The sequence below is a fragment of the Nasonia vitripennis genome, chromosome 2, assembly GCF_009193385.2.
Source record: "Nasonia vitripennis strain AsymCx chromosome 2, Nvit_psr_1.1, whole genome shotgun sequence".
Taxonomy (NCBI): Eukaryota; Metazoa; Arthropoda; class Insecta; order Hymenoptera; family Pteromalidae; genus Nasonia; species Nasonia vitripennis.
Genome location: NC_045758.1, coordinates 11,912,439 through 11,940,275, shown reverse-complemented (window position 1 = coordinate 11,940,275; position 27,837 = coordinate 11,912,439). Strand labels below are relative to the sequence as shown.

At 47.0% G+C, this 27,837-nt stretch overlaps 4 protein-coding genes across 13 annotated transcripts in view; 2 read left to right on the top strand and 2 right to left on the bottom strand.

Annotated features, from left to right (window-relative positions):
- LOC100123328 (protein split ends) overlaps nucleotides 1–8,216 on the bottom strand; it is a 76,292-nt gene extending 68,076 nt beyond the window's left edge. For 3 of the 4 annotated variants that reach the window (XM_016982296.3, XM_008214413.4, XM_008214415.4), the window contains exon 1: nucleotides 6,555–8,216. In XM_016982296.3, the coding sequence (XP_016837785.2) occupies nucleotides 6,555–6,637 (83 nt within the window). In that variant the 5' untranslated portion in view covers nucleotides 6,638–8,216. The remainder of the gene's footprint in view (nucleotides 1–6,554) is intronic. The other variant, XM_031923220.2, reaches the window with a different exon arrangement.
- A 4,281-nt stretch (nucleotides 8,217–12,497) lies between these two features.
- On the top strand, nucleotides 12,498–15,949 carry LOC100123334 (dynein regulatory complex protein 1). Of its 2 annotated transcripts, XM_031923501.2 has the most exons (11): nucleotides 12,498–12,626; nucleotides 12,708–12,847; nucleotides 12,918–13,038; nucleotides 13,115–13,465; nucleotides 13,531–13,928; nucleotides 14,006–14,222; nucleotides 14,291–14,417; nucleotides 14,492–14,706; nucleotides 14,777–15,080; nucleotides 15,151–15,563; nucleotides 15,642–15,949. In XM_031923501.2, the coding sequence occupies exons 2-11, from the start codon at nucleotides 12,714–12,716 to the stop codon at nucleotides 15,699–15,701; spliced, it is 2,340 nt and encodes a 779-aa protein (XP_031779361.1). In that variant the 5' UTR covers nucleotides 12,498–12,626; nucleotides 12,708–12,713; the 3' UTR covers nucleotides 15,702–15,949. The 2 variants fall into 2 exon arrangements, with proteins under 2 accessions (XP_031779361.1, XP_008212645.1); XM_008214423.4 differs by having other exon boundaries at nucleotides 12,571–12,847.
- LOC100680147 (zinc finger protein 346) lies at nucleotides 15,745–19,750 on the bottom strand. 2 transcript variants are annotated; one of them, XM_003424040.5, is made up of 6 exons: nucleotides 17,983–19,750; nucleotides 17,690–17,904; nucleotides 17,461–17,599; nucleotides 17,349–17,378; nucleotides 16,396–16,544; nucleotides 15,745–16,227 (listed from the first exon to the last, which is right to left on the bottom strand). In XM_003424040.5, exons 2-6 carry the CDS (start codon nucleotides 17,879–17,881, stop codon nucleotides 16,063–16,065), a joined length of 675 nt encoding a protein of 224 aa, XP_003424088.1. In that variant the 5' UTR covers nucleotides 17,882–17,904; nucleotides 17,983–19,750; the 3' UTR covers nucleotides 15,745–16,062. The 2 variants fall into 2 exon arrangements, with proteins under 2 accessions (XP_003424088.1, XP_008212644.1); XM_008214422.4 differs by having other exon boundaries at nucleotides 17,690–17,901; nucleotides 17,983–18,672.
- LOC100123343 (zinc finger protein 420) lies at nucleotides 18,366–27,333 on the top strand. Of its 5 annotated transcripts, none has more exons than XM_016982299.3 (3): nucleotides 19,807–20,256; nucleotides 20,491–20,813; nucleotides 20,972–27,333. In XM_016982299.3, exons 2-3 carry the CDS (start codon nucleotides 20,802–20,804, stop codon nucleotides 22,163–22,165), a joined length of 1,206 nt encoding a protein of 401 aa, XP_016837788.1. In that variant the 5' UTR covers nucleotides 19,807–20,256; nucleotides 20,491–20,801; the 3' UTR covers nucleotides 22,166–27,333. The 5 variants fall into 5 exon arrangements, with proteins under 5 accessions (XP_008212642.1, XP_008212639.1, XP_016837788.1 ...); XM_031923504.2 differs by having other exon boundaries at nucleotides 19,809–20,256; nucleotides 20,491–20,749; XM_008214420.4 differs by lacking the exons at nucleotides 19,807–20,256; nucleotides 20,491–20,813 and adding an exon at nucleotides 18,366–18,573.
- Nucleotides 27,334–27,837: the final 504 nt, after the last annotated feature.

Sequence of the window (27,837 nt, the reverse complement as noted above, 5' to 3'; positions counted from 1 at the left end):
GCCTATTGTACGCGAGAAATGAAACACGAGAGAGGCTCCTCGCGCGAAGATATTATAGGAATCCTCGGGCCGATGAAATTCCGAGAAGTTCCCTGTAACAGCCATTGGGTTGTGTGTCTCCTGTAATGGCAGAGAACGCGATGGCTGAAATAATAATAATAATAAAAAGGGACGCAACGACGACGGGTATAAGGGTAATTTCCTTATTGCGATGTTCGGTGTATGCTCGTAACCTACTGCTGATGTGATATCTACAGAATCTTGCGGCCATGAAGAAACCGTGCACGTATCCGATGATAAATTTTCTTTATGAATCGTGTACTCGGCGTGAACAATGCGAGAATACGCGGAGATTCGCTGAGTAACGACGATTAATTCGAGTAGATCGTGCATGAGAAGATAACCTGCTACAGCGCAGTCCCACCATCGTACGAAAATAGACGATATATGGGGTATATACACCTGCAACTCTGTCTACAGCCTCGAAGATGAAAGGCAAATCGACGAGTCTATATACATACAGACGATTTATCGTCGATCCATCTGTTATCGGCGGCCGAAGATCATCGAAACTTCCACGTGCGTACACAGCGAGAGACTGTACAAACGCCAGTATTTTGCACATGTGTATAACAGCTCACATTTTCCGGGTATACGGGCATATAACGTTATCTACCACCGAAAGCGACGATAAAAAGCCACGAGATAGAGAGAGAGAGAGAGAGAGAGAGAGAGAGAGAGAGAGAGAAGACGTCGAGTCATCGCGCGGGGCCGCTCGCGATATAAAAGGCCTCGATAGATTTCCATGAATCACACGCACACACACGCGAATGAAAGAGAAGCAGACATATAGCAGCGTTGTTGCGCAGCAACAGCGGCATATATATATATATATATATATATATATATATATATATATTGGCTTCATTAATCAAACGGTGCGGACGCGAGACGCTTAAGCCAAATATATGCCCGTTTCCGCGTCTCCGCGATCTGCCCCTCCCGCGCGCTGCCTATATATTGATTCACTTGTCGCTCGCGGTCATTGCATCCTATCCACCGACGAATGCACACGGATACATAGAATCCTGCAGCAGCAGCAGCTTCAGATAGCGTCAAGTCGGGTCAAAATCCGAGACACTTCGTGCAGCGCGAGCAGTTAGAACGTCGCTTCGTATCAGAAGCCTATTCCTCGAACGCGATTTTTCCGTCCACGGACGGGGAGTATCACGCGATCACGCGAGCCCCATCTCCGCTTCCACGTGCAGGGCAGCAGCAGCACAGGTCTACGCCCGAACTTACTCCCCCGAAAACCCGATCCGTCGCGTTAATAAAACAGTGGGGTGTGTGTGTGGCTATAAGGCAAGCCCGCAGCTATCAGTAATGGTACAGAGAAGTGTATAAGTATATATGTATACGGCAGTGCATCCGAGAGCTCGCGGGGATACACAAACGTATATATATATACACACACACGCGCGCGCGCAACGCGGCGCAGAATTCTCGCTGCGCGAAGGAAGAGGGGGAGGTGGTGGGCGAACGAACGAATGAACGCGCCGCGGGGGTGGGAGCGACAGCGGATGGATGGATGGCTGGTCGGGGAAAGATGGGGTCGAGAGCGAGCGAGAGAGAGAGAGAGAGAGAGAGAGAGAGAGAGAGAGAGAGAGAGGAAGAGAGAACGAGAACACGCCGGCCGGGAGGGGCGGTTGCTGTTCTCTCTCTCTTTGCCTCGGGGGGTGAGGGGGAGGGGGGATGGCCGGCTCGCGGGAGCGCGATCAATATACCAAAATACGCCGGCACTGCCGCCGCACACGACGCAGAGGTGCTCTCGCTGCTACTGCAACCCTTTTGCAGTTTTCGTGTCGTGCGCCCGCGGGCGGGGGGAGAGACGACGAGGGTTTGTTATTAGCTGGCATTGCGCGGAGCTGCCTCTATTATTTATTTACAGTCTATACATGGGCGCGCGCGCGTGTATACGCCGTCAATATGCCGCTTGATAGTAAACATATTTACGAGTCGGGCCGTGGAATTGAACGCTCTCTCTCTCTCTCTCTCTCTCACTCTGAGAATTCTCCATTTAAATATTAATAAACACCGCCGACGAGGAGGAGAGCAAAAACTCACGCCGACTTCGGATGCGCATAAGCACATACACATACAGGCGTACAGCGTGCTCGATCTTTAATAATGTACGTTTGCCTCTGCTCTCGCGACGACAAAAATTGAATCAGAAAAATACATCGGCTTGCGTGTCACGCAATCGCGTAAGAAAGAAGCCGGAGAAACACGGAGCAGCAGCAGCAACGGGAGCAGGAGAAATAGATTAATCCGGACAATATAAGAAAAACGAGCTGCATTATGCAAGCCCCGTGGATCGACTAATTCACTTACGTAGGCATTACGTGTCTCGGGTTCCGTATGCAAATTCACGTTGCGCTCTGCGCTCCGCGCGCAATGAACTTTAAAGATCGGTACACAGCGTATAGCCATGGTATGCATAGCCCCGCTGAGCTGTGTGCGGTATACATTACACAAACCCTCCTCCCAAGAGACGCGCCGCCGACGACGAGAGATAAAACTTTTGGCGACTTTATAAGCTCGCGTGTGCTATATAGCTTATACCATGGATCCGCTGTCTTTTCGGAACGCGCAGTTGCTTCTGATGCTGTGTCCGAGGATCAGTGGAAAAGGAAGTTCATGCTAACCCGCAGTCGTGGGAAACAACGACGGCGGAGACGATAGGGTTATTATTGCGCGCTTATGACTTTCGTCGCTGCCGCTGCGCAGCACTGTATAATGGAAAACGCGAGGGCGACGTAATGCCAAGACTCGCGCGCGAGGGACGAGGAAATGCATTTTTCAATCTTTATCGGTCGAATGGAATTTTTCGCGCGCAGCGAAAAGTATGCTAAACTTTCTCTCTCTCGCGACGGTGTACAGCGTATTATGGAGGGACTATAGGTAATGAAACTGTAATAGCAGAGGAAGGCAGCGGCCATAGAGAAAAGAGTGTGCTGCAGAGAAGAGAGCTAGATACGCCAAGAGCAACGGCCCATGATGCCTTCGCCTTTATTTCGATCTCGGGGTCAGGGGCTCTTTCCGTCTCTCTCTTTCTCATTCGTATTCTCTCTTTTTGCCGCTCGGTCTCGCGCGCGCGTCGCAACCGCCATTTCGAGAGCAGCGCATAGCTTAAAGCTACCGCGACTATAGACGTATATACAGCTACGTATCTGCGCTTTGTGCAGTAGCAGGGAGATAGAGAGCGAGCGAGAAAGCATCGGGTATGTAGACTGCGCATGAGAGCACGGGGAGGTGAAACTATACTATACTGCGCCGTGGAGCGGCGTCCCTCCGACGTATACGTGGATATCAGGCCGCGCACCGACGTGCTTAATATCGCCCAGCTGGCACGTGAAATGAGGAATGTACCAGCAGCTCGCTTCTCTCTCTCTCTCCTGCCTTCCTTCCTTCCGACTCCTCTACACTGTCTTTCTCCGTGCTGCAGAGTGAGAGAGAGAGAGAGAGAGAGAGAGAGAGAGAGAGAGAGAGCCGTGAACTCCATATTTTGCGGCGCTATCCTTCGGGGGAGAGAATTTATAGAGGGGACGCCAACGACCAATATCCCCACATTGCTCGCGGAAACGTAAGTAACGCGTATGGTAGAGTGGTAGAAAGAGAGGCGAAAAAAAGCGACGCCTCGAGAAATAATTAACGGTGGGATGATTGGAGTTTTCAGTCGTTCGTTCGATCGAGGAAAACCGACGACTTTCATTTCCAGGGCTTGACTTCGAGCGAGCAAGTTGTTGTTGTTGATGCTTGTGTCAACGAATTTCATGAGTTGGTATACTCCTGTAATTGTGAGAATAACGAAGAAGATTTCGGAGCTGTATGTACACGCTGCCTGGGAGAAATTCTGAGTTTCACGAAGCAGACGGAAACCTCTGCTCGTCGGTAAACAGACTGAAAATGCGCAGGTTTTCGAACTACGCAACGATGTTCATTCATTCGAAGATCGTCCAAAGCAGAAATACTACCAGTCGTGCTGCTGCGTAGCAGCTCGAAACGACGAAAACAAGTTCGAATCTTCCATTTTCGAGCAAAATCCGAATTTAGCCAGAAAAAAGGGAGTTGAGTGTCACTGCTATCCCTCTTATAAAATTACTCATTATCATTCCAACCAGCGTACGTCTGTTTTATTGTCGTAAACACGCAGATACGTACGCAGCAATGGATTCTCGTTTTCATCAAAACAGCAAAAAAGCGCGGCGAAAAAAGCCGAAACTCACTCGACCACATAACGACGCCTAAAAAATACCACATCCTCGCATCGTTTGCTCGGCTCTTTGAGCAAAAACCATCGCGAAAGCCGATTGCGTGGCAATTTTTCGAATCGAGCTCGGATCCTCAGGTTGAGTCGCACTGGCTCACGTCACCGTTAGTTTTCTCTCTCTCTCTCCTACCTCCTCCTACTAGCGGAGCCGCCGCCGCCGTGCGCGGCAGCAGAGTCGAGAGTTCGCCTCGTTCTCTCTCTTCGATAGCAGACTCGATGCCGTCCTTGTCTTCTCTCGCTCCGTCTCTCTCGTTCTCGCGAACGCTCGACTGCGCTTCGGTCGACGAATTTCCTCCAACGGCGACGAGAACGACGGCAGCAGATACAGCCCCCCACCCCCCCTCTCTTGTCTCGATTAGCAAGCCTTCTTAATTCGCAAAATCCACGCGGCGTCGGGAGAAAAACAAGCGCGTGGCACGTATAAGAGCGAGATAGAGAAAGGCGGACTCGTAGCCGCAGGTTGAGCGGCACTGTAGAACAATAACTTCGGCCAGCGTGAGCTCTCAAAATGGCTGTCCTCAGCTATTATTACTTCGGGGAGCAAGAGAGAGCGAGCGAACGGGGGAGGGAGAGAGGATGATAGCAAATATATATATATATATATAGAGAGAGAGGGGGGGGAGAGAAAACGAAACGAAAACGTCGCCGCGCGCACGCTCTCTCTCTCTCTCTCTCTCTCTCTCTCTCTCTCCCGAGAAGCAGCCAAGGCTTCGACGCGCAGCAGGATCTTATACTTATGCGCACGGAACCGAGAGAGAAGGAGCGAGCCGAGCTGCGCATTTGCCTCTCTCGGACACACGAAACTTTCGTGCAGCAGTGGCACTTTTCGCCTTGTCATCGAGCCGTGCTGTTGTTGCTGGACGTGCCTATTTTTATTGAAAAAATTCATGTTCCCTCGCGCGAGCCAGCGATAAGATAGTCATGCACTTACGCTCGATATCAATGTAACGTGTATCGATTTTTCTCTCTCCTACCGTCCGCCGCTGCCGTCGCCGCCGCTGCTGCTGCCGTGTTATCTCGCATTTCACCGAGCTGTTTACGATAGCACACACGGCGGTATTTGAAAATTCGAAACGCACATGCATGCGTGCGGGATTTCCAAACTGCGACGTTTCAAAAGTGCAGCCGCGCGCGCGATTTCCTCAGCGCTGATGCGTATGGATTACGAAAGCGCGCGCGCTGCTGCTGCGAATCCGAGAAAAGCGGCGACGTACTTTTAATGAAAAAAAGTACGGAGTCAAAGGTCGTTTAATCGAGTCGACGACGATAATGCCTGCGTAGAGCAGCGCGGGGTTTATTGTTCCCCGGGTCGAACTTGAGGAGAAAAAAACACGATTGCAGAGAGAAAGACGAGTAAATAATGACTTGTCGTCGGCCTTTATCGAAGCCCTCGCGCACTTTGCAGTCTGCAGCAGCACCCCGCTAAGCTAAGCCGCCGGACGCAATCGACGGCGTCGCTTTTTCTCGATCGCGCGACTATCGAGCCCGTGGACGCGCACGTATACGTGCGGAGAGCAGCGAATTACGTAAGAACATCGGGGAATCTCGGAAGATAAGTAGGAGAAGAACGCGCGTAGTTTTAGCAGAGTCGAAAACTCGCAAAACTCCGAGAAGGAACGTTCAACATTGAATCGCAGCTTCGAGCTTCCACTTCACGGAACAGGCGATGCAATTTATGCGTTGTTACTTTAGCTCGCGTTATGTAGTGGGAGATCGTGTCTATGCTCTAGGTGCACGGAGCACTTTGACCCGAGAGAGTGTGGGGGAGAGCCTTCAACAATAGAAAATACGAGCGAGTCGTAAATCAGGAGAGGTCTCCTCTCGTCTCCTCTCCGAGATTTACATGCGCGTGGAATCCCAAGGACTTAGCGAAGTTTTTCCTCCTCTGCTGCTGCAGTGTAGGTGCTTGGCAAAATGTGATTTTTCGCGGAGCAGCGGTAGCAGCGTCGGCCTCAATTGTGCATCGAATAATCGTAGGTCAAATAAATGGAGGACGATGAGGGCTTCAATAAGACGAAGCTAGTTGAGCGAACATCACGAGGCGATTCGCTTACGATTCCTATTATACGATACGTAACCCGTCACGTGCGAGCGTTTATAAATAGAGAGACGCGTATATAAGTATTAAGTGTAAACAACGGCTCGACGAGCGTAACCGTCGATCGGCGTGTGGGGGCTTCGGAAAATATTGGAAAATTTCACTGGGATTCTGTTCAATGCTTACCGTTTAAAATGCTCTCGTATTCGATCCTCTCGGATGTTTTCCGGCAGATTTCCAACCCACAGGTGACGTGTCTCTCTAACCATTTTGCTCCGAACTCTTCATTTGGGATCGGATGTTGTGTTATCGTTTGGCGGCACTGTACAACGACACACAACTCACGAATCCCGGTGTTCGGTGCAGGCGACGGAGGCGGCGGTGACTCTGCGGCAATCTTCGCACTTGCACTTGAGAAAAAATTGAAAAAAAATGATAATAATGCTGCCTCTCTCTCTTCCGCCTTGCTTTTCGATTCTCCGCAGACGGACAGAACGCACACTCGCGCACACTATAGAACCTATCGGCGATACTCGGACTCGAGAACTACAGAGAGAGAGAGAGAGAGAGAGAGAGAGAAACGGAACGCGCGCACAAGAACGTGTCGCGAGAGAGCACACAGGTACGTAATAAAGCACTGCACGTTAATGCTATCTTCTCTGCAAACACCCGCTGATCACTTCTCTTCACTTTTATTTATACCATATATATATATATGTATGTATGTATATATATATATATATACTTTCGATGAAACTCAGCAACTAGTCGAGAGTTCTCCGTACGACACTCTCGAAGAAGCGCACCGCGACTTTCGACTCTCCTCAGGGAGCGGCGGCACTCGCGCACGTTGCAAACGACGAGGACGACGACGAGGACGGCGGGTTCTCGGAACAGAGCGACCGCCGTTTCCTCGTACAAGCCGGGTAGGGGCGCGTCGTCATCTCGTGGAGCAAGCACGATAGCGGCCGTAGACTGCACACACGCGAGCGCGTCCGTACTATCTGACCTCGCCCCGGGCGCTCGGCCTCATCCTGGACGAGTGGCGGACCGCACTACGCGGCAACGATGCTCTGCGGCAGTGGCAGTGCGGCGGCGCGCCGCGAGGCCCGGCTCACAGCCCGCATCGCATACCGCACACTCGCTGCTGATTCTCCGCAGGCGCTTGCTTTTTTCCGAATTCAGTATTCACCTGCACAATCCGACGCCGACTCTCGTTCACTCTCTTTCTCGCCCGCTCGCTCGTTCTCTCTCTTTCCGCTGCGTGTATAGATATATACCTATGCTTCGCGGCACCTCACGACATGTCACGCACGACGACGAGGACGACGACGGCGGCGGCGACGGCGACGGCAGCACAGCTCGCGCTGCTGCGTAGGCCTGGGTGCGCGCGCTGCGGCGGCGGCGGCGGCGGCGGCGGCGGCGGGGAACAGTCGAGAAAGGCGGCTCCGTTCGCGCTCTCCCGCTCTCCTCTCGCCTGCGCTGCTGGCGATGGATATACACACGGGGATCTGTAACTCCCGCACTGCACGACACACTCTATACTATGCGCGGATCCTTGTGGCGCAGAGGCGCACGCGTTGCGAGGCAGCCGGCAGCCGGTGATGAGGTCGCAGGAACACGTAGTCGTCGGGCCGCCGCTGCACAGCTTTTTGGGAGCCAGGTCGGGCTCGTCGTTCACACACTTGCGGAAGGTCGGTCGGTCGGTCGGGGTAGCAGCATGCACGGACGGAGGAGCCTGGGCTTCGCTCCTTCTCACTGCACTACACTACTCTGAGTGACGTCACCGTGGCGGGAGCGTAGCGCTAGCGAACACCGCCGCCGCTGCCGCTCTCTCTCTCTCTCTCTCTCTCTCTCTCTCGAGCCGCCGCCACCGCCGCCGCCGCCGCCGCCGCAGCCCCAGCAAGCGGCGCCGCCTGGTGGGGGAAGTTCAGCCGCTTGGAAACGAGCGCGCGCGCCACCACAGCTCCCTCGCTCTCTCTTTTCTCTGCTTCCCCTCCCCCCTCTGCGCCGGCGTCGATCGACGTTGCCGCTTCGCCCGCTCCGCGACCGATGCGGGCTCTGTGTGTGTGCGTGCGTGGAGGATAGAGTCGACCGGAGGGGAGAGACGTTGCCGCTGTCCCGAGCCACTCCGCCCCCCGAGAACCGCCCGTACGACCCTATACACAGGCCTGTGCGCGAGAGAGTCGAGAGTCGGTTTGACTCTGTCTCTCTCGCTCCGTGGGAGCAGGAACGGAGTCGGCGGAATGCGGGCCCGCAGCGCTCGATTTATGTAATTGTTCAATAATTTCGAGCTGGTTCAAGGGTTTTTCGTGGACTAAACTTCATCTCGCTGCCTCTACGCGCCAACCGTCGGATGCCGCTGCCGGCAGAGTTATATTCCCTCGGAAAAGAACCTGTTTACTGGTAGTTTCTGCGAAATTAACGTTGAATTTAAAGTTTGAGTGAGCCAAATCGTGGCTGGAGGTACGATTAGAAGTTTCGAATCACTGGACTAATCGAAAAGTCACGCTGAACTAGTGAATTTTCGAAAATTTACAGAGTTGTTTGCTGATGTGTGGCGCGAAATCTAACTGAAAAATTCCATGAACGCGTTTATTTTACGTAACTAGCTCACTCTAAATAATTAATAATATCTTTCGATTCAAACCGAATTACCAGTAAAAGATCGTTCAACATCGGTACGATAATCGCACGTTTACAACGGATTTACGTATAGAGCTACGATTCGCAAAGCAACTTTTCACATTATGTTTATACCAACGGATAGCTACGGATCCAGCCCATTCTACCCGACGATAAAAATGTCTCGAAAACCCGGTACAAAATGCCGAAATTCGACGAAGCAAGCGTAAAGTACGTTGCAGAGTCTCCCGGAAGGCAAAACGACTAGTCACGGCCCTGGACTCTGCCAAGCTGCTTTCCTCGTCGCTCGCGACTACGCCGTATTTGGCCGCGAAAGAGAGACAGACGCAGCAGTCGTCAGAGCGGCCCAACGGAGACGGACGCGGGAAAAAAGAGACAGAGAGACGCGCAGATCATATTTGATTAGATTAATTTATTTATGCGCTCGCTCGCCCGCCCGCCATACGCCTTCCAAGGGACAATCATCTCTCGTCTCCTCTCTCGCGCGCGTCGAGCCAATATGACAATTATAATTCGTAATTATAGAACGCGGCGCGGCCGAGGCGCTTCGCCGAAATGCCGGTTAAAAATAGCTCGCGTGCACGCGGCTGCGCGGGAGGAAAAATTGGTGTAAACACGCGCACGCTGCAGCGGCGTCGCGCGAGGGAGAACTTTTGTTTGTGTAGCGTTTTGAAAAAGAGACGGAGCTTCGCGGCTGATTCAAAATACATATTAGCGCGACGACGCCGCTACTGCTGCTGCTGCTGCTGCTGCTGCTGCCCCCGAGAGAGAGATAGAGAGACAGAGAGAGGCAGAGAGAGAGAGAGAGAGAGAGAGAGAGAGAGAGAGAGAGAGAGAGAATAAACACGCATACGTAGGTGTACATACGGACACCGAGGGGAAGAAAAATGGAATATAAATATTGAATGAGGGCTAAAGTAAACGCATTTTCATTTTGGCTCCCGAGCGAGTTCCTTCTCTTCGGGTACTGAGAGCATAGAAGCTTCGATCTCGCGAACGACCGAAGAGCTTTAGACGCGTCTCTTTCCATCGGGGAATCGGTTTGTTGAAACGCCGAACCAGACGGAAAAGATGCAACATTCGCGCGAAAGACGCGCGCACGGAAAGGCAAATCGAATGCATAGGCAGAAGAGAGAAAGAGCAGGAAAAGGTTGAAAATATGGAAACGCAAAGGAAAGCCGCCGGTGCATCGGGATGAAAAAAGTGCGAGGAGGGAGAAAGATAGAGAGCGCGCAAAAAGTGAATTGAAAAATAGAGGAACCGAGAGAAACGAACTGAACAAAATAAACAAATTGAATGAAGCCTGCGGAGCGGCGGCGGTTGGGGTCGGAGCAAGGCAGAGAGAGAGAGAAACGGCAGAGGGGGAGAGAACGCGATGGAAAATCGAAACTGCACGAATAAAAACCATAAAAAAAATATTAAAAAAAGAGTCGAGAGAGGAGAGGAAACGAGCCCGTGCGCGAACGAGCGAGGAGGACAAAACGAGGAAAAGGACGGAAAATGGGAAGAGCGCTCCGCTGCGCGCGAGGCTTCTCTCTCTCGCTCCGGAGAGAAAGAGACAAAATAAAAGAGGACGCGGCGAGTGCGAGAGAGACGGAGCAGTATAAATCCATTGGGTAAAAGAGAGAGAAAGAGATAGACGGTATATTCGAGCGCGCGGAGCGAGGAGAGGAGAAAGAGAGAAAGGAAAGGGCGCGAGAGGGGCGAATCGGAAAGCGCGCGCGCGCGCGCGAGCGCTGCCGCAGGTGGGGAGGGATTGAGCGAGAGGTAGGGATAACGGGTCGAACGAGCTAACCCGAACGCCGCCGCGCTGCTGTGCTCGCGGTGTTTCTCTCTCCTCCTTCCCCAACCGACCCCGACTAGGTAGCGCGCGCGCGCGCGCACACACATACGCGTATCGCACGTATGACAGACACAGAGCCGAGTGCGAGGAACTTGGGAACGTAGTAGCTCCGTCCTCGTTCGACTCACGCGGCGAGAAACACGTCGACGACCGTTGCTAGAATATAGCCGCGGCGGCAACGTGTGCATCGAGCGACGCGCGGTCCTCGCTCGGCTCCTTTTTACCATACTCTTCTCTTTCTCTCTTGCTTGGCTTCTTTTCCTATCCTTTCTGGACCACACTCTTTTTCAGGATTTTGAAATTCCTTTTTATGTTTTAGACCGGTTTCTCGTGCTCTCTCGCTCGCGATCGGAGAGGAAACGACGCCGTAGCCTTCTTTTTTGTTGTTCTGCGGCTCTCTGCAGACGCGGTTATAATACGTTGCTGGACGGATGCTGCTGCCTCTTGTTGTTTGCGTTCTCGTCCTCGTTGTCGTCGTCGTCGTTGTTGTAACCGACGATATTGTGAGAAAAAAAAAAAATAATAATTGTATAAGTCTGTCTCGTTATAACTCTGCTCCAGTTCATCCAGTCGCCATCCTTGCTCCGAAACAACTTTCCTCCTGGAGAATCATCGAGCTCGATCTACTTGTCGTCTAAAAAAATAACAACAAACTTGCAAAATAAGAAAAAAAGAAGCAAGAACCAATGCTAGTTATTAATAAACCAGCCGACATCAAAGCCAGTATACGTAGGTTCCCTTCATAATTCAAAGCAAGCGAGCGACTCCCGCGCCTGAGAGGCAGCGAGAGAGCGCGCGCGCCTATATTTTTGGCATACACGGCTTTATATAACAAAAGGATTCGCCTTTTACGAAGAAAGAGCAAGAAAGAGAAAGAGGGATGGCTCGCTTTCGTGAAAGTAGTACGCATCCTCATTTCGTCATGACGTCGTGCGACGTTTCGTACAGCGCGAAATGAAACTCGCGCGCTCGCGTAACGGTATTGTTTATATAGACGAGCCGCAGTCGGAAGGCGGAATCGCTCAAAATGTCGACGATCCCGTATACCGATGGACTGGTTGAAAAGAGATTTTCAAAGCTACTGAGACTCCGGGTTTTCGTCTTTTGTATGGACTCTGCTAAGGCTTCGGCTGGAATTGAAGTCGAATAAGAGACCGTTTTCCTGATGAGAGAGCGTTTCTGTCCGCTGCTGTACATTACAATTTTTTAATGAATAATGATTGCAAATAAAAGAAAGGTTAAAAAATACGCTGTTCAAATGCTCAACTGCATTACAATACAAGGCAGTATTGGAAAATAAAGTTTTGAAACATCGTGAAAGAATTGATTCTCTGATTAATAAATCAAAATTAGTTTCCACGGTCGTGGCGTTTTACATTTTCTTCGCGTAGACAAGTTCTCTATAATGACAAAATTCGCTAATTGGCTGAATTTGAAACAGCTTACTGCGCAACAATGAATTGTGCATTTCCATTAGTTTTGTCAAAATTCCAACCCAATGTGTTTCGCGCTGGCTTACGCGCCAAAGTACAGCGAGTCGAACTTTTCCATCAAATTCTAAAGCTTTTTTCAAAGGTCAATAAAAGTGACGCAAGCTTTCTGCTTTTTACGTAAAAAGTTTGAAAGCGCATCACTTTGAACACGTTGCGACATCTGTTGATGGGGAGAGGAAGAAGCGCTGTTTTATCGACCGCTAACCGCTTTTCAAAAGTATAGTTAGTAGTTACCACTGGTTACGGATTGTTATCTCTAGCTACTCCGGTTTGATTGTAAATAGACATTTTTGTGGGGTTGATTACGTTAGCCGAATTTTTCTAGGATATTTTGTACACGATTGAGAGTTTTTTTAGCGAATCATGGCTGCTAAACCGGAGAATTTAGATAAGGATTTCACGGAAATCGAAGAGCCATCAGTATTATCCACCGATCCGAATGAACGAAAACTAGCCCGTCGTTTACGAATTCAAAGACGCGTCGAGGCTTTGCAAAAGTAAGTTCGATTCTAATAAAAAACTTGCTCATACGAGCATTGAAATTTCTTATACGCACTATTTCATTAGATTAGAAGCTGAAACAACTGCAGATGCAGGTGACCATAGCGTGGAGGAGTGTCTCACTGAAAAACGAATTGTTGCAAGTGCCGAGCTGTTGGAAAAATTAATTGCCGAAGGCAATGAAGTGGTACGTAGGGCATTTTGTTAAACAAATTACTTCGCCAATAAAATCAATGACTATAACTATATAATCCTGCAAATAGATTTCCAACGTGCGAGTAGCAAATGATGCTCGAGAAATAGAGCGTCGGCGAGAAGCGAGCAAGATCCGAGAAAAATTGCTCAAGCGATTAGAAGAAAGCGCAGATGAGTGCAAAAAGCGATATGACCTTATTAACGAGCGATGGCCATTAATTTTGGAGTCGAACGATCCACTGGACATCAACAGTGAAATGGAGTCGCAAAAAGAAAAGTGCGACGAGGTACTGGCGAAAAAGGACAAAGTTATTGCTGAACTTAAAGAAGAACTGCGGAAAGCTGACGATAAATATTCCGATGATCAGAGAAAGCAAAAGGACGACATAAAGCTGTTGATCGAAAGGATAGAGAATCAGGTAAGATGTGCATTTTCTATTTGGCAAAGTAGGGCAATGTTTGAAAAATGCACTTTTACATACAGATGAGCACTATGGAAAACGTTTATGGTAGAGAGCTAGAGCTGATCGAAAAGACGTTAAAGACAGAAAGAGAATCGTTGGTGAACAGTTTCCAGAAGAAGTGGGATAATCTTTACAAGCAACAAGAAGACGAAGACGTGGCAGGTGATAAGAAAAGAAACGAAATCATGAAAGAATACGAGGAAGAGATGGAAAGGGTCATGACAGAGCATGACGAAGAATTTAGAGCCCAAAAGATTCAACTGGAAAACGAATGTCAGGATTTGCAGCAGCAAGTGGAGAAAATGAAGGCTTTATGTCTATTGAATTCCGAAAAATTAACGTACAATTATACTGTGCTCAAAAGCCGGGAAGAGGAAAATACCATTGTAAAAAATCAGCAGAAAAGAAAAATAAACAAGTTCGTACTGTGTTTCGAGTCAAAGCACTGTCGCTTCAAATTTATTCTAACTTTAGATAACGTTATTTTTGTTAAAGACTCCAGGGACTCATCAATAATTTGAAGAAAAATTACTCAGAGTTAGAGGAAAATACGAAATTAGAAATAGATAAACTGTCAGGACAAATTGTGAAGGCTCATACAAGTATTACAGAGCTCGAAGAAAAGTCTATTCATTTTACGCGAGTTAATGAGAAGCAGTATCTAGACATTTGGGATATGAAGTCTAAAAACGCCAATGAACTGGTTAAAAAGGTTTTATTCTTTATTTTTAAATATCCAATGTTGAATGATATTTCTTATTAAAGCATTCGATTATTCAGATTCTGACGGCGGATAAAATTATTCACGAACGTACTCTGGGTATTCTGTGGGACTCACCTCAAACGAATTTACCGAAAAAAGAAGATTTACCGTCTTATTGTGCTGCGATGGATCTCATTAAAAAGAGTAATGAAGGCAATATAATATTCATGAAAAGTATTCAATTTAACGCTCATTATTGCTTATGAATGATTTTTTAGGAAAACAAGAAGAAGCTCAAAGATTAAATATTTTCCAATATGAGAAGAAAGAAAAATCTGCTTTAGAAACTAAATTAGAAAGAGAAGTCTTGAGCAATATTCTCAAACAAATCTCCCAGTGTTCTGGATATCTAATAGAAGATAAATTACAAGAAATGATTTCGAGTCGTAATGAGGAAGAAAAAACGATCATAAGACTCGACAACGTTTTTCAGGTATACTTATTCATTTAAACATAGGCCGTATTAAATTCCTATTCTTCTACACAAACAATCACTTTTACAGGCATTATCCATCTCAACTCCCGAGGAAATCAGTATGCTTCTAGATTTTTTCTTGCCATATTCGTATTGCCCGGTATGTTCTGCGAAGGAAGATTCCATTAGTTCTGACAGTTTTAATTCATCATTTTCGAGTAAATCTTCAAGCTGCGCCGAAATTTGCGATGGCTGCAATGACGAAAACGTTAAGAAATTGGTCGATGCCGTGAAAGAAGAAGTCGGAGTATTTCCAGATCGTAATGTCGAATCAAGAATCGAAAGATTTTCGTCAAATGACACGGTAGCTTCTGAATCGTTGTCGGATGAAGGTAAGATTTTTTTTTTTTAAATAAAAGCAATAATTAGGTGGATATTAAAAAATTATAAATCTTGTAATAGTTAATGAAAGTGAATTCGATGATGAAAAAGCTACGAAAGGATACCAAAAGTATACATGTGACAAAGGGCATGTGCTAGAAATTCAAGCAGCGCATGTATCAAAAGCAATGAGAGAAATAGTAACCAAGTGTAGTGTTATAGAAGAAAAAGAAATGATTTCTTTCGAAGAAAGATTAAATGAGAAGAAATACACAATTTCTAGAAACTTGGCGGCAGAGGATGTTCAAAATTATTGGTCAAATTATCGAAAAATTTTTGGTACACAAAAACAAAAGCTGTGGGATGCTATTTTAGTAGGTTTAAGCAAATATTACGAGGTTCTAAGAGAAAGACACAGCCTTTGTACTGAAATTGATGATCTAAAATTACAAAATTCTGAACTGGAACGGTTATTAGCATCTCACACAGCAAGCGTAAGTTTAATTTCTAATCACACAGCCAAGTCTTTAATATATACAGGAATATAATTAATAATAGATTGAAAATTTCAGCCAGAAGATGGAATATCTCTACTGCAAGTCAAATCAGCTAAACATTCATCGTATATATGAATATATTTCTTCCTGTGTTTTGATACTCAAATAAATTCACCACTTTCTCTTTTCGATAAAACTTAATTTATTAAGGTTTAATATTTGTATAAGCTGAAGAGAATTCAGAATGCATTATTGCATCTAGTTTGAAGATATTAATAATCGATATAAAAACAATCAACAAATAATACCACAAAAGCCAGTACAAATTATGGAGCTTCTGTAAAGTTCTGTAAATTGAGATTATAGTATTACAAAAAGAATAATTATAATACGTAGTAAGCTTCAATTTCTTATGCTATAAGTACATAATTGTAATTCCGATATTCATTTTACGTCGTACAAATCGTCATTTGAATTCAACTAATAAAGATAATTTTTATGGATAAGTGGAATGATAGCCACCTGAAACAAAATTGTTTGCCAATGGTATCCGACTAGGGCCTTCTTTGGTGCCACCTTTTTTCCAATATGGATGATACCGCTTCTTTTTTATAACTTTGATGTTATGTATTTTATCTATATGTTTCTGCGATGCAAGATGCTAAAAAAATAATAAAGCATGAAATTTTTTTAATTCATGTACTAAAAACACTCATAGGTTGCTTCTTCAATTAAAATTTTTTTTTTAATATTTAGCAAGGCTAAACGTTAGAAAAAGCAAAGCTACTTGTGTGTTTGTTATTGGGCTTGACTTAAAATGTGACCTTACCACATTTAATTGTGACTCAGAATTGAAGAACTTATTGCAGGGTGGACAACTGAGTAGCGCTGCTTGCTTTGAAACACTCGCAGGTGGGTTGGATGTTTGCATTTCCAGATGATTACTTCTTGAAACAATCTCCTTTCCAATCCAGTCACCTAAGCATTAATGTATGATCAACACTATCTATTTATCACACTTGCTAAAGGCTTTCTGTGATAATAAATCAGTTTGAGCTCTACATCCATGCCACAGGAAAAAAATTATTTTGTAAAAGGTTATAAGAAGGCTCAAACTTTGAATGGTGAGTTGAAGAAAAATGGTACATACCAATGATTTAGATAAACAGAAAAGGAAGGTAGGTTGCAATTTGTAAGCAGTGCAAATTTAAATCAATTAAAGCAGTATAGTTGTAAAATAGCATGTAAAGTGTAAATATTTGCATGCTATGATTTATTTTATTCTATTTTATGTAAATTCAGTCTTCTCAAACAACAAATTAAAAAGAGTTATCCACATACAATTTTTGTTGGCGAATATTGAAACATCAAATAAATTAAACGACTTAGATAGTGAACATGATTTAATGTTATTGGAACGATAAATTTTTATAACACCATAAATTTTAACAATTAGAAAAACGACTTAATAATGTATAATAAATAACACCTTTGGAACATAATAAAATAAAAAAAATGAACAATGAAGAAATAAATTAAGTAACATAAACAATGCACAACCGAAATCAAAAACGAAACGTCATAACAATTATAAGTACAAAAGTTAACGAAGGTATAGATGGAATATAAAAGTCAAAATCATTATAAAGCATGCAAAAGCAAAGATTACTAAGCAGATAGTTAGAAAGAGAGCATTTTTGTGAACAAGATTGTTTAAATACATTGGCCGTCTATGTCTAAAATTATTAGATACTGGACTTTTAACCGTCTTACTCTTATTACCTTTAGCTATTTTCTTCTTATGGCGATTTCCTGTGGAAACACATTACATTATTAAGCTGAAAAAAATTACTGTAGCTTTAGCTTATCTTAACCCATATTAAATAACTCTTACCATTTAAATGAGTTTGAAGCTGCTGTATTGAGTTTAAGTATACATTACAAGGATTGCACTTCAACCCATTGGTTTCTTGATCTTTACTAAAGGCCACATTGGTTTCTTCTAAGGTAGCAAGAATTGTCTTAGATCGAATCTACAAAAAGTGTGGAACGTATTTACATCAAAATGTATAATAACAAGGAGATGGAGATGATCACTACTGACATAAGATTTGTGTATTCACCTGCTTAGCATGTCGAGCACCTTGAAGATGAGCATCGAGTACAACTTGACTTGTAAAGTCAAGATCACAATCATGACATCGTACCTGTGGCCTTTTCGTGGGAAGGTTTCCCATAATATTGTCCACAACAGCTCTTGTCACTGGATCATTCATGGAATGGTTCATTCCGCCGTGCGCAGGCATGTTCGTCATATTTGTTGATTTGTTGGGAACTTCTATTCAGAGAGGATTAGAGCGTCTTACTACAATAACATCGCCCGCGTATAAACGTTGATAGGTATAGTAATACTCACCTGGAGAGTCAATAACGTAAGCAGTCGCAGAGTTTTGATTCACAGAAAAAGCGTAGGCAGTGAATCTCGCTCGAACGACGGCCCTTTATAGCAGCAGTTGCTGGTCCTTGTTGCGGCGAGTTTTTCTTGAAAATTGTCGAACTCGACGATTTGCAGAAAAGAACTCGACAGAATCCGCTATTGACCGAAACGTGCGACGATGGGCTCTGCCCCTTATCAGCTGCAGTTGTACAGCATCGACCCTTCCGTTCCTGTGCAGGTCGGCGGCCCCCGACCTCACTGTACTAACCAAGTCAACGAATACAACTCGAACTAGAAAACGTATGGAAAGAAGCGTCGGAAATAAGCTCGCCTCGATGGTGGTGAGTGTCTTGGAGAGCGTCAGTCGCGTTCGAGCCGCGAGCGAGGATTTCCGACAGCCGACTGCCGACTGAGCCGACTGCCGAGTCGCCGACTATAGCAGCGCCGCACAGTAGTAGCTATAGTATACCTACCATACATATACGCATCCCATAACTTCGACGTACGAGGTCTGGGCAATCGGGGCAATTGCTGCAGAGCCAGAAACTTGGGCTGTACGCAGGCGCGCAGGTAGGCCATATATGATATACGAGATATATCTCTTTATCCGCGATATATAGTGCATTAGTACCTATAGACTTTGAAAAATGTAGGGACTCGCGTTGCCGACGACTGGCGGGGCGGCGAGACTCGAGAGGCCGAGCGAGCTGAACGGGAAACGCTGCGAAACGGACCGAGAATAAGGAATTCAATTGATCGACATTGTAATGCCGAATTGGTATATTGACGCAATTACAGCCTTGGCTTCCCTCTCTGGGGTTAGTCGAATCGCTTCGAAAATTGGATTCCGTCGCGCCGTTACGTAAGCCGAGCGAGCGAGAGGGAGACAGAGCGCGATGACGTGCTCTGATCGATGCGAAAAATTGACTAATTGCGCTCGGCCTCGCTATTTTTCGTTCGCTCGGGAGGATCGACGGATTAATTGAATTTAAGCGAGATTCCTCCCACAGCTCCTGCTCGGCGGCGAGTCGAAGAGCTTTATACTCGGCGCATGGTAGCGTCGCCTATAGAGGCTTGAGAAAAATCGATGCGGAAAGCGCGAGTGTTGTCAAAAGCTCTCGCTTCGGAGCGTTCACGTGCTCCCGTATGTAAATATACAACACACATAGGCCGCAGCGTACATGAAAACCGAAACACACACACACACACACACACACATATATATAGAGAGAGAGAGCCCGAGCTATATAGCGCTGCAACTCGTGGAGCCCCATGTGGCGTGTCATTTCCGTGTAGCGTTTTTGGTCTTGTTTTTCGACATCTAATTTTAGCTCCGATGTGAAAGTCGCCCCTCGACGGGGTCGCGTTCTCGTTGTGCACTTAAGCAGGCAGTTCTCGCGGTGCGCGAAGTGGGCAATTTCGAAAATCCTTCTTCTTTTTTATCAATATCCGATCGGAGCAGCGTACTCGCGTGGTCGCGGAAAAAAACACTCGCGCGCGGATCTAAAAATACGACGAGCGCGAGAAGACGAGTTACCCTCGGCTTGCTTTGTCTTAGGATACCCGAGCAGAAAATTATAGGTAGATGCGGCGTTTCGGAGGCATCGGGGAGAAAAAATCGTTTTTAATTGCGGCGCTGAAACAATCGATTCCGCGAGTCCGACCATCAAGGGACGGGGACTGGGGAGAGGGGGAGGGAGGAGAGCGGGAGAGACGGAGAGAGAGAGAGAGAGAGAGTGAGAGCCAAGAAAGACGAAGGAGCGAACTAGGAAGAAAAAAGAGCCAAGAAGCGCAGCGTGGCGGCGGCGGCGGCGGCGGCGGCGGCACAGGCACAGGGTTCCCTTATCGGTGTGTGTGCGTGCATGCGTTCGGGGTATTCGAGATCGGACCAATCGGCGGCCCGTCTCCGCGGCATCATCTTGGCTGTTGGCGGCGGCCAATTAAAACCGGGCGCCCGCCGCGTCGGTCGCCGCATCTGGCCTGCAGAGGTCGTCGCGGGGCAACCCGCCACCCGCCGTGTCTGTCGTGCAGAGCGCGCGCCGTCTGGCCGAGTGAGCGATATAGCAGCGCAGCCATCTTATATTTTGCCTTGGAGAAAAACAGAGTCAACAGAGGCGCGCAGCATTTGGGCGAAATGTCTCCTAGGCTTGGAGCCTGAGACCCGGTCATCCGCAGCCCGAGGCATCGACAGCCCCGTGCGCTCCATATGAGGCACCTTTTTCACCACGAGCCCGGACCACTACATTAGCAAAGGTTAGTGTGTGTGCTTGAGAGAGTTTAGCGCAGAGGCCCCCGCTCTCCGTCGCACTCTCTCTCTCTCTCTCTCTCTCTCTCTCGCTCGCTCTCCACTGGCTCGCGCTCTCTCGCTCGCTCGTTCGCTCCGCTACCGTACAGACTTGTAACTCGGCAACCATCTCCCGATCCGCGCGCTCGCGCCTTTTCCCTTCACCTCGCCGTCCTCTCTTCGCTGATCGGCGCTATCCGAAGGTCCGCCGCCGTATTCGCGCCGTCGCTGCCAAGAGCTCTCGCCGCGCGAGCTGCCCATCCTGGCTCGCTCCTTCGCCGCCGTCCTCGTCGCCGCCGCTGCCGCCGCCACCACCACCGCCGCAGCAGCAGTCGCGGCCGCCGTGCTCGCGGTGCTTCGCATGCTCGTCGAGGCGAGCCGCCTCAGGTCCGATGCCCCACCAGGAGGCGGCAGAGCCGCGTGCTGACGCCGACGCCGATTTTTCTGCGCTGCCGCGGAAAAGTTATGCAATCAGCTGATCGGCCAGCTTGACTCTGTCACTTGTCAAAAATAAATGTTGCTAGAGGTGAGGGAGCGCGACGCCTCTAACCTGACGTGCGTTGGCGCGCTTTTCGCCTTGCATTGCTCGCGTTCGCGAGCCGTATACCCCTCGCCTCTGCGCATTGTGTGCGCGGCCTCTTGCCACCTTTGTCTAACTCAGTGCTTTTCTCTCTGGTCATGCAGGTGGATTGGTACGCAGGATATGAGCAGTTTGTCAAGCGCAACCTGACTCTGCTCCCCAACCAGCAAGCAGCACAGTCGCTGCATCATCAGCAGCAGCTTCACCAGCCGCTGCAGCCTCATCCCCAGCAGACGGACATTATGACATCTATGTTTGAGCAGCAAATCAAGAGTGAGCCTATGGGATTTTACTCCGTGGCATCCAGCAGATCCGACGGTTCCAATTCCATGGTCAATTTGTCAGACGATAGAGAAGAATTGTCCCAGCAGGAAGGTCACCTTCAAGCACAGCAGTCAATGCAAGCTCATCAGCAAGCCCAGCACCAGCAGCAGGTGCAGCAGCAACAGCACCAGCAGGTCCAAGAGGTGCATAGTCCTATTATGCATGAGGAGTCACCTGCTCGACAGTCCACTGGCCAGCAGACAGTCAAGGAGGGTAGTCGCTCGAAGCCCCAGCCCTGCAAAGTATGTGGCAAAGTGCTCAGCTCTGCCTCCTCCTACTACGTCCACATGAAGCTCCACTCGGGCAACAAGCCCTACCACTGCACTGTGTGCGAGGCGAGCTTCTGTCGTAAGCCCTACCTGGAGGTGCACATGCGGACGCACACGGGCGAGCGGCCCTTCCAGTGCGAGCTCTGTCTCAAGCGGTTCACCCAGAAGAGCAGCCTCAATACTCACAAGCGCGTGCACACGGGTGAGCGGCCCTACTCCTGCGACATCTGCCAGAAGCGCTTCGCAGTCAAGAGCTACGTGACGGCGCACCGCTGGTCGCACGTGGCCGAGAAGCCACTGGTCTGCGAGCGCTGCTCCCTGACCTTCACCTCCAAGAGTCAATTCGCCATCCACATCCGCACCCACACCGCCAGCACGACCTACGAGTGCAACATCTGCGGACGCACCTTTGTGCGCGACAGCTACCTGATTCGGCACCAGAACCGTGTGCACCGCGACTTGTCGCAGAACAACGCAAACCACGACCCCGGCACGCCCCAGAGCTCGGGGGCTGGCACTCCCGGCACCGGCTTCGAGAGCCCGGTTTGTGATCTGCGCTACAGCGAGGGACCCTCCTCGCTCGACGGCCTCGGCCAGCCGACCGGCAAATCCGGCGCCGGTATCGCCGCCGAGATCGCCAGCCTCGCCAAGCAGAACAGCCTGCAGCTGCCGCTGCCTCTGCTCCACCCGCAGACCACCAACTAGTGCTCGCCCCGGCAGCAGCAGCACGAGCAGCGCCAGCAGCAGCAGCAGCAGCAGCAGCAACAGCAGCAGCAGCAGCAGCAGAGTGTCTACCAAACAACGGAATCCTCCTCGGATAGCCCGGGCTCCAGGCCCCAGCAGCTCTACCCGCATCTCGGATCGCCTGCCGCCTCCGATCTGCATCATCATCAGCACCAGCTCCACCAGCTCCATCCGCCGCCACCACCGCCGCCGCCAGGATTGCACCCCGCGCTCTACCTCTACGCCCAGTACACCTCCGGCAACCCAGCGATATCCTACTCCGAGTATGTACAACGCAATAACACGTGAGATAGTGCGGATTCGAGAACGAAAAACAAAAGAGATCGTAGAGCCGATCGTACACCGATTTTACGCTCGATGGAATTTTTAACGTTAATACGCATTACTTAGACCCGCTTGACAAACCTGTTTGAAAGCTCTGATTGGCCTTTTAGCTGAACCTTGTAAAGGTTGTAAATTTATTGTCATATCTGTAAGAGCGCGAATGGTTAGTCAGCCGCTGACGGACGTCATTGATGTGTATACTATTAACTTACATTCTTTTTAACAGCTTTTTTCATCTATTTCTTCCCTACTGGTTTTTAAACAGTTCTAGCGACGATTTTTGTTAAAACGAAGTATGTTGTATACGACGGCAATGATGAAAACTACTTGAAACAGGTTTTCAGGCCCTTCGAAATAATCAAAGTCGATTCGACCGACGCACTCAGCGTGGATTGTCCATGAGTTCATGTTTGTTTCTTTGTAAGTTTCTTCGTGTAATTTTGTTGAGCGACGTTGTTTCAGACGTTTATATAAAAAGAAAGTTAGTGATAAATATTTATATATTGTAACGTTGAAGTTTCGTTTGTTTTCTAAAGTATTTGATTTGAATCTGAATTTCGTCGAGAAGCCAAGACTTAGAAGTTAGTGTTAAGGAATATTTAGCAAAGAAATAAAAGGCGAGAAAAAATCGTGTAGAAATGTAACTCCACGCAGAGTCCAGTGTCGAAGTCTTTTATCCCGAATAGACAGAAAAATTTAAAGAAACTAGCAGTACTCGAGTCGGCCACGCTCGATCAAGTCTTTGCACCTGTCGATTGTCACAGCAGCATCTCTTTTCGTTCGTTACGGTCTTCTTTCAGAGCGCGACTATACATACATATATTGCATCACACATATTTATATTATATTTTTAAAGGAGTTTTAGTCACTTGGATCTGTGATATAGATAGTAATTATCGTCTGTAAGAGTTTGAATATTGGTTTAACTATTTCGATATGATAATCGAGAGCAAAAGAAAAAAAGTTAATAAACTGCAAGAAGTAGGAAAGCAAGCAAGCGAGGAAGTAAAATGAAAGCAATGCCACGGAAAGCGATGTTGTCAAAAGTATAGAGAAAGGGAAAAAACTTTGAAAAGCGACGAAATGTGAAACGCGAAACTACTTTTATCGAGAAATACCGAATGAGCATACTGTTGCCATCGAAGTAAATGGTCATCGGTAGAAGCGTCGCGAACGATCATCCGTGAGCATCTGCACATCTGTCTGAGAAAGTAAAATGGAAAAATTGTAGCTCATCATCGAGTCGAAGTTCGAGACAAGTTGCATCGAGTGCGGATTTAGCGCTCAGTTCGTCCGTCTGTGTAAGCTGCGCCGATCGAAAGAGAATCCGCCGCGGCCAATAATCGAACGCGGAGTTGTTTTATCGGGCGATTCATTAGCTAGGCATAATCGGATTTATCATTTCGCGTGCACACGAGCGGTGACTCGAGAATTTCTTTTTTCGTTGCAAACGGCCTCGAGAACTCGGCGCGTTTTATTATCTCGAGAGCCCCCGCGCGCGAGCCCGGGACAAGAGTGAAAGTCCTGCAATTTCTGCAACTAATCGACGACTCGAGCAGACCCAACTACTCCCACTCCTTATTATTGCTACGATCACTAGATCTGCTATCGCTGAATATGAAAATACTAACGCCACTACGACTAATAATACATATACATATATATAGAGAAAGAGTGAGAAAAAACGAGAGACGTTATCGAACGCGCGCGAGAGCGGGAGAAACAAATATTCAGCTCGCGCGTGCGAGCACGTGCAGCCGGGGTATTTGCGTAGACTCGCGATGATTTTTCGAGTTTGTTTAGAGAGAGAGAGAGAGAGAGAGAGAGAGAGAGAGAGAGAGAAACGTCGAAAATGTATGAGAAAGAGAATAAGACACTGTGGTTCATGCGTACAATAAGCTCATAGTTTCTCTTTGGCTTATACAGAAGTTACTCATATTTTAAAAGACGAAACGAGTTATTTTTCTTCTTTATTTTTTTATTTTTTATTTATTACTTCTAGTTATCGCTCATCTCTTCAGTCCACGATATATATCCCATTTTTATTCGTGCCTCATCTCCTCATAAACTTTTTTTTTTGCTGCATAGAGCGCTGTGAATCATTAATTATGATACATTTAGTTGGTACACTGAGTTCGCTTCTTTCTCTCTTCGAGGCTTTAGAACAGAGAGAACAAGCATGCTTTTTTTCCTTTTTTTTCCTTGCAACTATTTGAAATCATAGTTAAAGATGGTCTTTCCTTTTAGTTCCACGTGCGTAGACGTACTTACTTTCTACATAAACGGCGATGCTTATACCGAAACAAGAGTATATAGAGGATATTCGACGTGGAAGTTTATTCTAACGCGTAGACGACGAAGTAACAAACAAACAAACAAACAAAAAAAACAAGTAAAACACGAAAAATAGTAAAAAAAAGATATACGTTGCGAGTGGCGAGGGCCGCTCGCAGTCGCAGGGCTGTTATATTGAGCGTTAATTATTAGTTTAATCGTTTTTGCATACTAACGCAAGGCTTACCCACATTTACACGTACACACAAGTACAGAGCCGAAGTGAAACGCTGATATATTTTTATATCTACACAAGATCACAAAAAAATTTGTTATTATTTGTTATATTAGGAGAGAGTGGCGGAATTGCGGGCACCGATTGGTTCTCCTCGCGATTATTATGTGCACGTTGGCCGCGAGAGACAAAGCGTCGCTTCCTCCTACACGCATGTCTTCATTGTAATTCGCTTATGTAGACTCGCGCTCTTTCTCTCTTTCTCTTTCTCTCTCTCTCTCTCTCTCTCTCAGAAGACACACACGCGCGCGCAAACACATACTGATACAGTTGGCAACTTTTTGGAGTAATCTTCCACTACCTACTTCAAAAGAGTGCTTTCCTCGATCGATCGAATATTGTAATTATACCGAAACCGACGATCCTTATCGCGCGCACCAATCAAATCAACAATTATACGAATGACAACTGACGAGCACTGCCGGATTACGATACACGATACTGATCGACTCGTGTGTAATCTTCAAACGACTACGAACGTACGTTATCGGACGCAGTGTCCCTAAAATTCACTCCTCTCCGTGCGATCGCCTCCGCGGAGTCCAAGCACAAAGTCGACTCTCTGCGCGTTGAGTGTGCGACTCTGTATTAATATAAAAATGTAAATAGAAAAATGTAGATGCCTCTTCGATTAGGGAGAAGAGTCAACGCGTATAAAAGTGACGGAGAAGGATAAAGGGAAAAAGTATAAATGTACGGGGGGCGAAACGATTTCTTCTCGCAATCCAATACGGCGTCGCACTCGGGGGAATGAACGTGCGAATAATTGTACTCAGCTCGGAGTGAGGGAGAGGGAGAGAAAAAAAGAAAAAAAGAAAAAGAAATTCATCGTCCAATCTCGCGCGAGAACTTGGTATATCGCGCATAACGAAAGGCGCAGAGTCACGGCGGCGCAACAAATGTAAAGCCACACTCCTCCCGACTGCTACTCATTATGCAACACCTGCTGCTATTACAATAAATATCGATAACATTGCAGTTTCCTCGAGGCGGCGGTTATAGCGGAGACGCAACGAGAAACTACAAATCTAGACGCGTGCGCGCAGCGACGGGCTCATGTATCACCGGCGCCTCTTTCCGCACTTCTCGCGCTCGTTCGTTCTGCCTCCTGTTTCGAATAAAACGCGTACTGTTCCATTGCACGTCGTTCGATTAGAGAAAAAATGTAATAGGCGTTACGCCTTGGTACTTAGTGCCTTAAACTCTTCAGCAGCACCTCGCTCTTCATCCATCTGTCTCTCTGTCTCGCAAAGCTATACCACTATTCTTGTAAATCTCACAACTTTTAATTGCGGACACTCTTTGTCGAACGATACAATATTGAGTTTGATATTTCATCGAAATTTTCATCGCGTCGGTGTAATCCGTTCTGCGTTTTCATCTTGTAACCGCATAGCAAGATTCGGATAGATTTTTAAAAGAAAGCAAGAGGAGGAGGAGGAGAACGAGAGGAGCAAAAAGTAGGTACGGCGTGCGCTGCGCTCTAGCCCCAAGCTGCGCGACTTCTCGACGGTAAATTTCTCGGTCCCGATCCACGCTCGCTATGCTGCAGAGCCACACGGAATTTCTCCGCGTCTCTCCATAAACATCTGCGATTGAATTCAGCCGGCGGTCTAAAAATAGCGGGAAGGCATAAAGGGTAGCTTTAAAAAGAGGCAAACAAACCAAACACGCAAAGCAAGGAAAAGCAGAAAAGCCGTGAAACGACGACTGCGACGACACTCACATACTCACATACACACTTGGACACACGCACGCTCACGCACTGGACTGTATATGCACTACACGCGCACGCACGCGGCTACTGCGCCTCCGTGATTTCTCCACTCTCGCCTACGTATAGTAGCAGTAGATAGTTCTTATTTTTATAGAGGTTTTACCGTGCTACCGTAAGTCTTAGAGGCCTGCGTATAATAGAATTTTTGTAGACGAGTTTTTCATAGGAGGTACTAGGATACGATAATGAAATAAAGAAAAAACAGAACAAAATAAATAAATAAATAAATAAATATATATGAAAAAAAGGATAAACAAATGGAACGAATAGGAGCAGGGGGGGACGTGTATATGCGAGTGCCGATATCGCTCTCACGCAAGTCACACGTATACACTCAATCACACATACACACACACACACACACACACACGAAGCGAGCAGACACCGAGAATATAATGAATAAATATGAATAAAAAAAAAACACTTTTGTAATAGCAGCCGCAATTATATTAAGAATAAGGAATGAGAGAGAGAGAGAGAAAGAGAGAGAGAGAGAGACCGAAAGACCGAGAGACCGAGAGAGAAACAAGCGGGGTTGAGAGGAAATATTAATAAAATAATGATAAATAAAATGCGATCACAGCTTGACAGGAACACGTACATAGTTTTCACCGACATATCCTGGCTAAACACATCCTTTAACGTAAAGACGAGAGAGAAGGCGAAGAAAAATTCTGCGTACGACTAGTTACTACATATATATATACATGTTACATAGGCTATTTTATGTGTAAACAATAATTCGTAAATTATCACTGTACGAGACCATAGGTACATATTATATATATATATATATATATAGCGATGGTACAACTAAGGCAAGTATGTACTGTACATAGCTGTCACTTACCCTCTGCCCACCCACATAAGAATTATATATATATGAAAAATATATATATATATAATATAAATACATATAAATATATAAATACATCCCCATTATATATTATGAGAAAAAAAAAC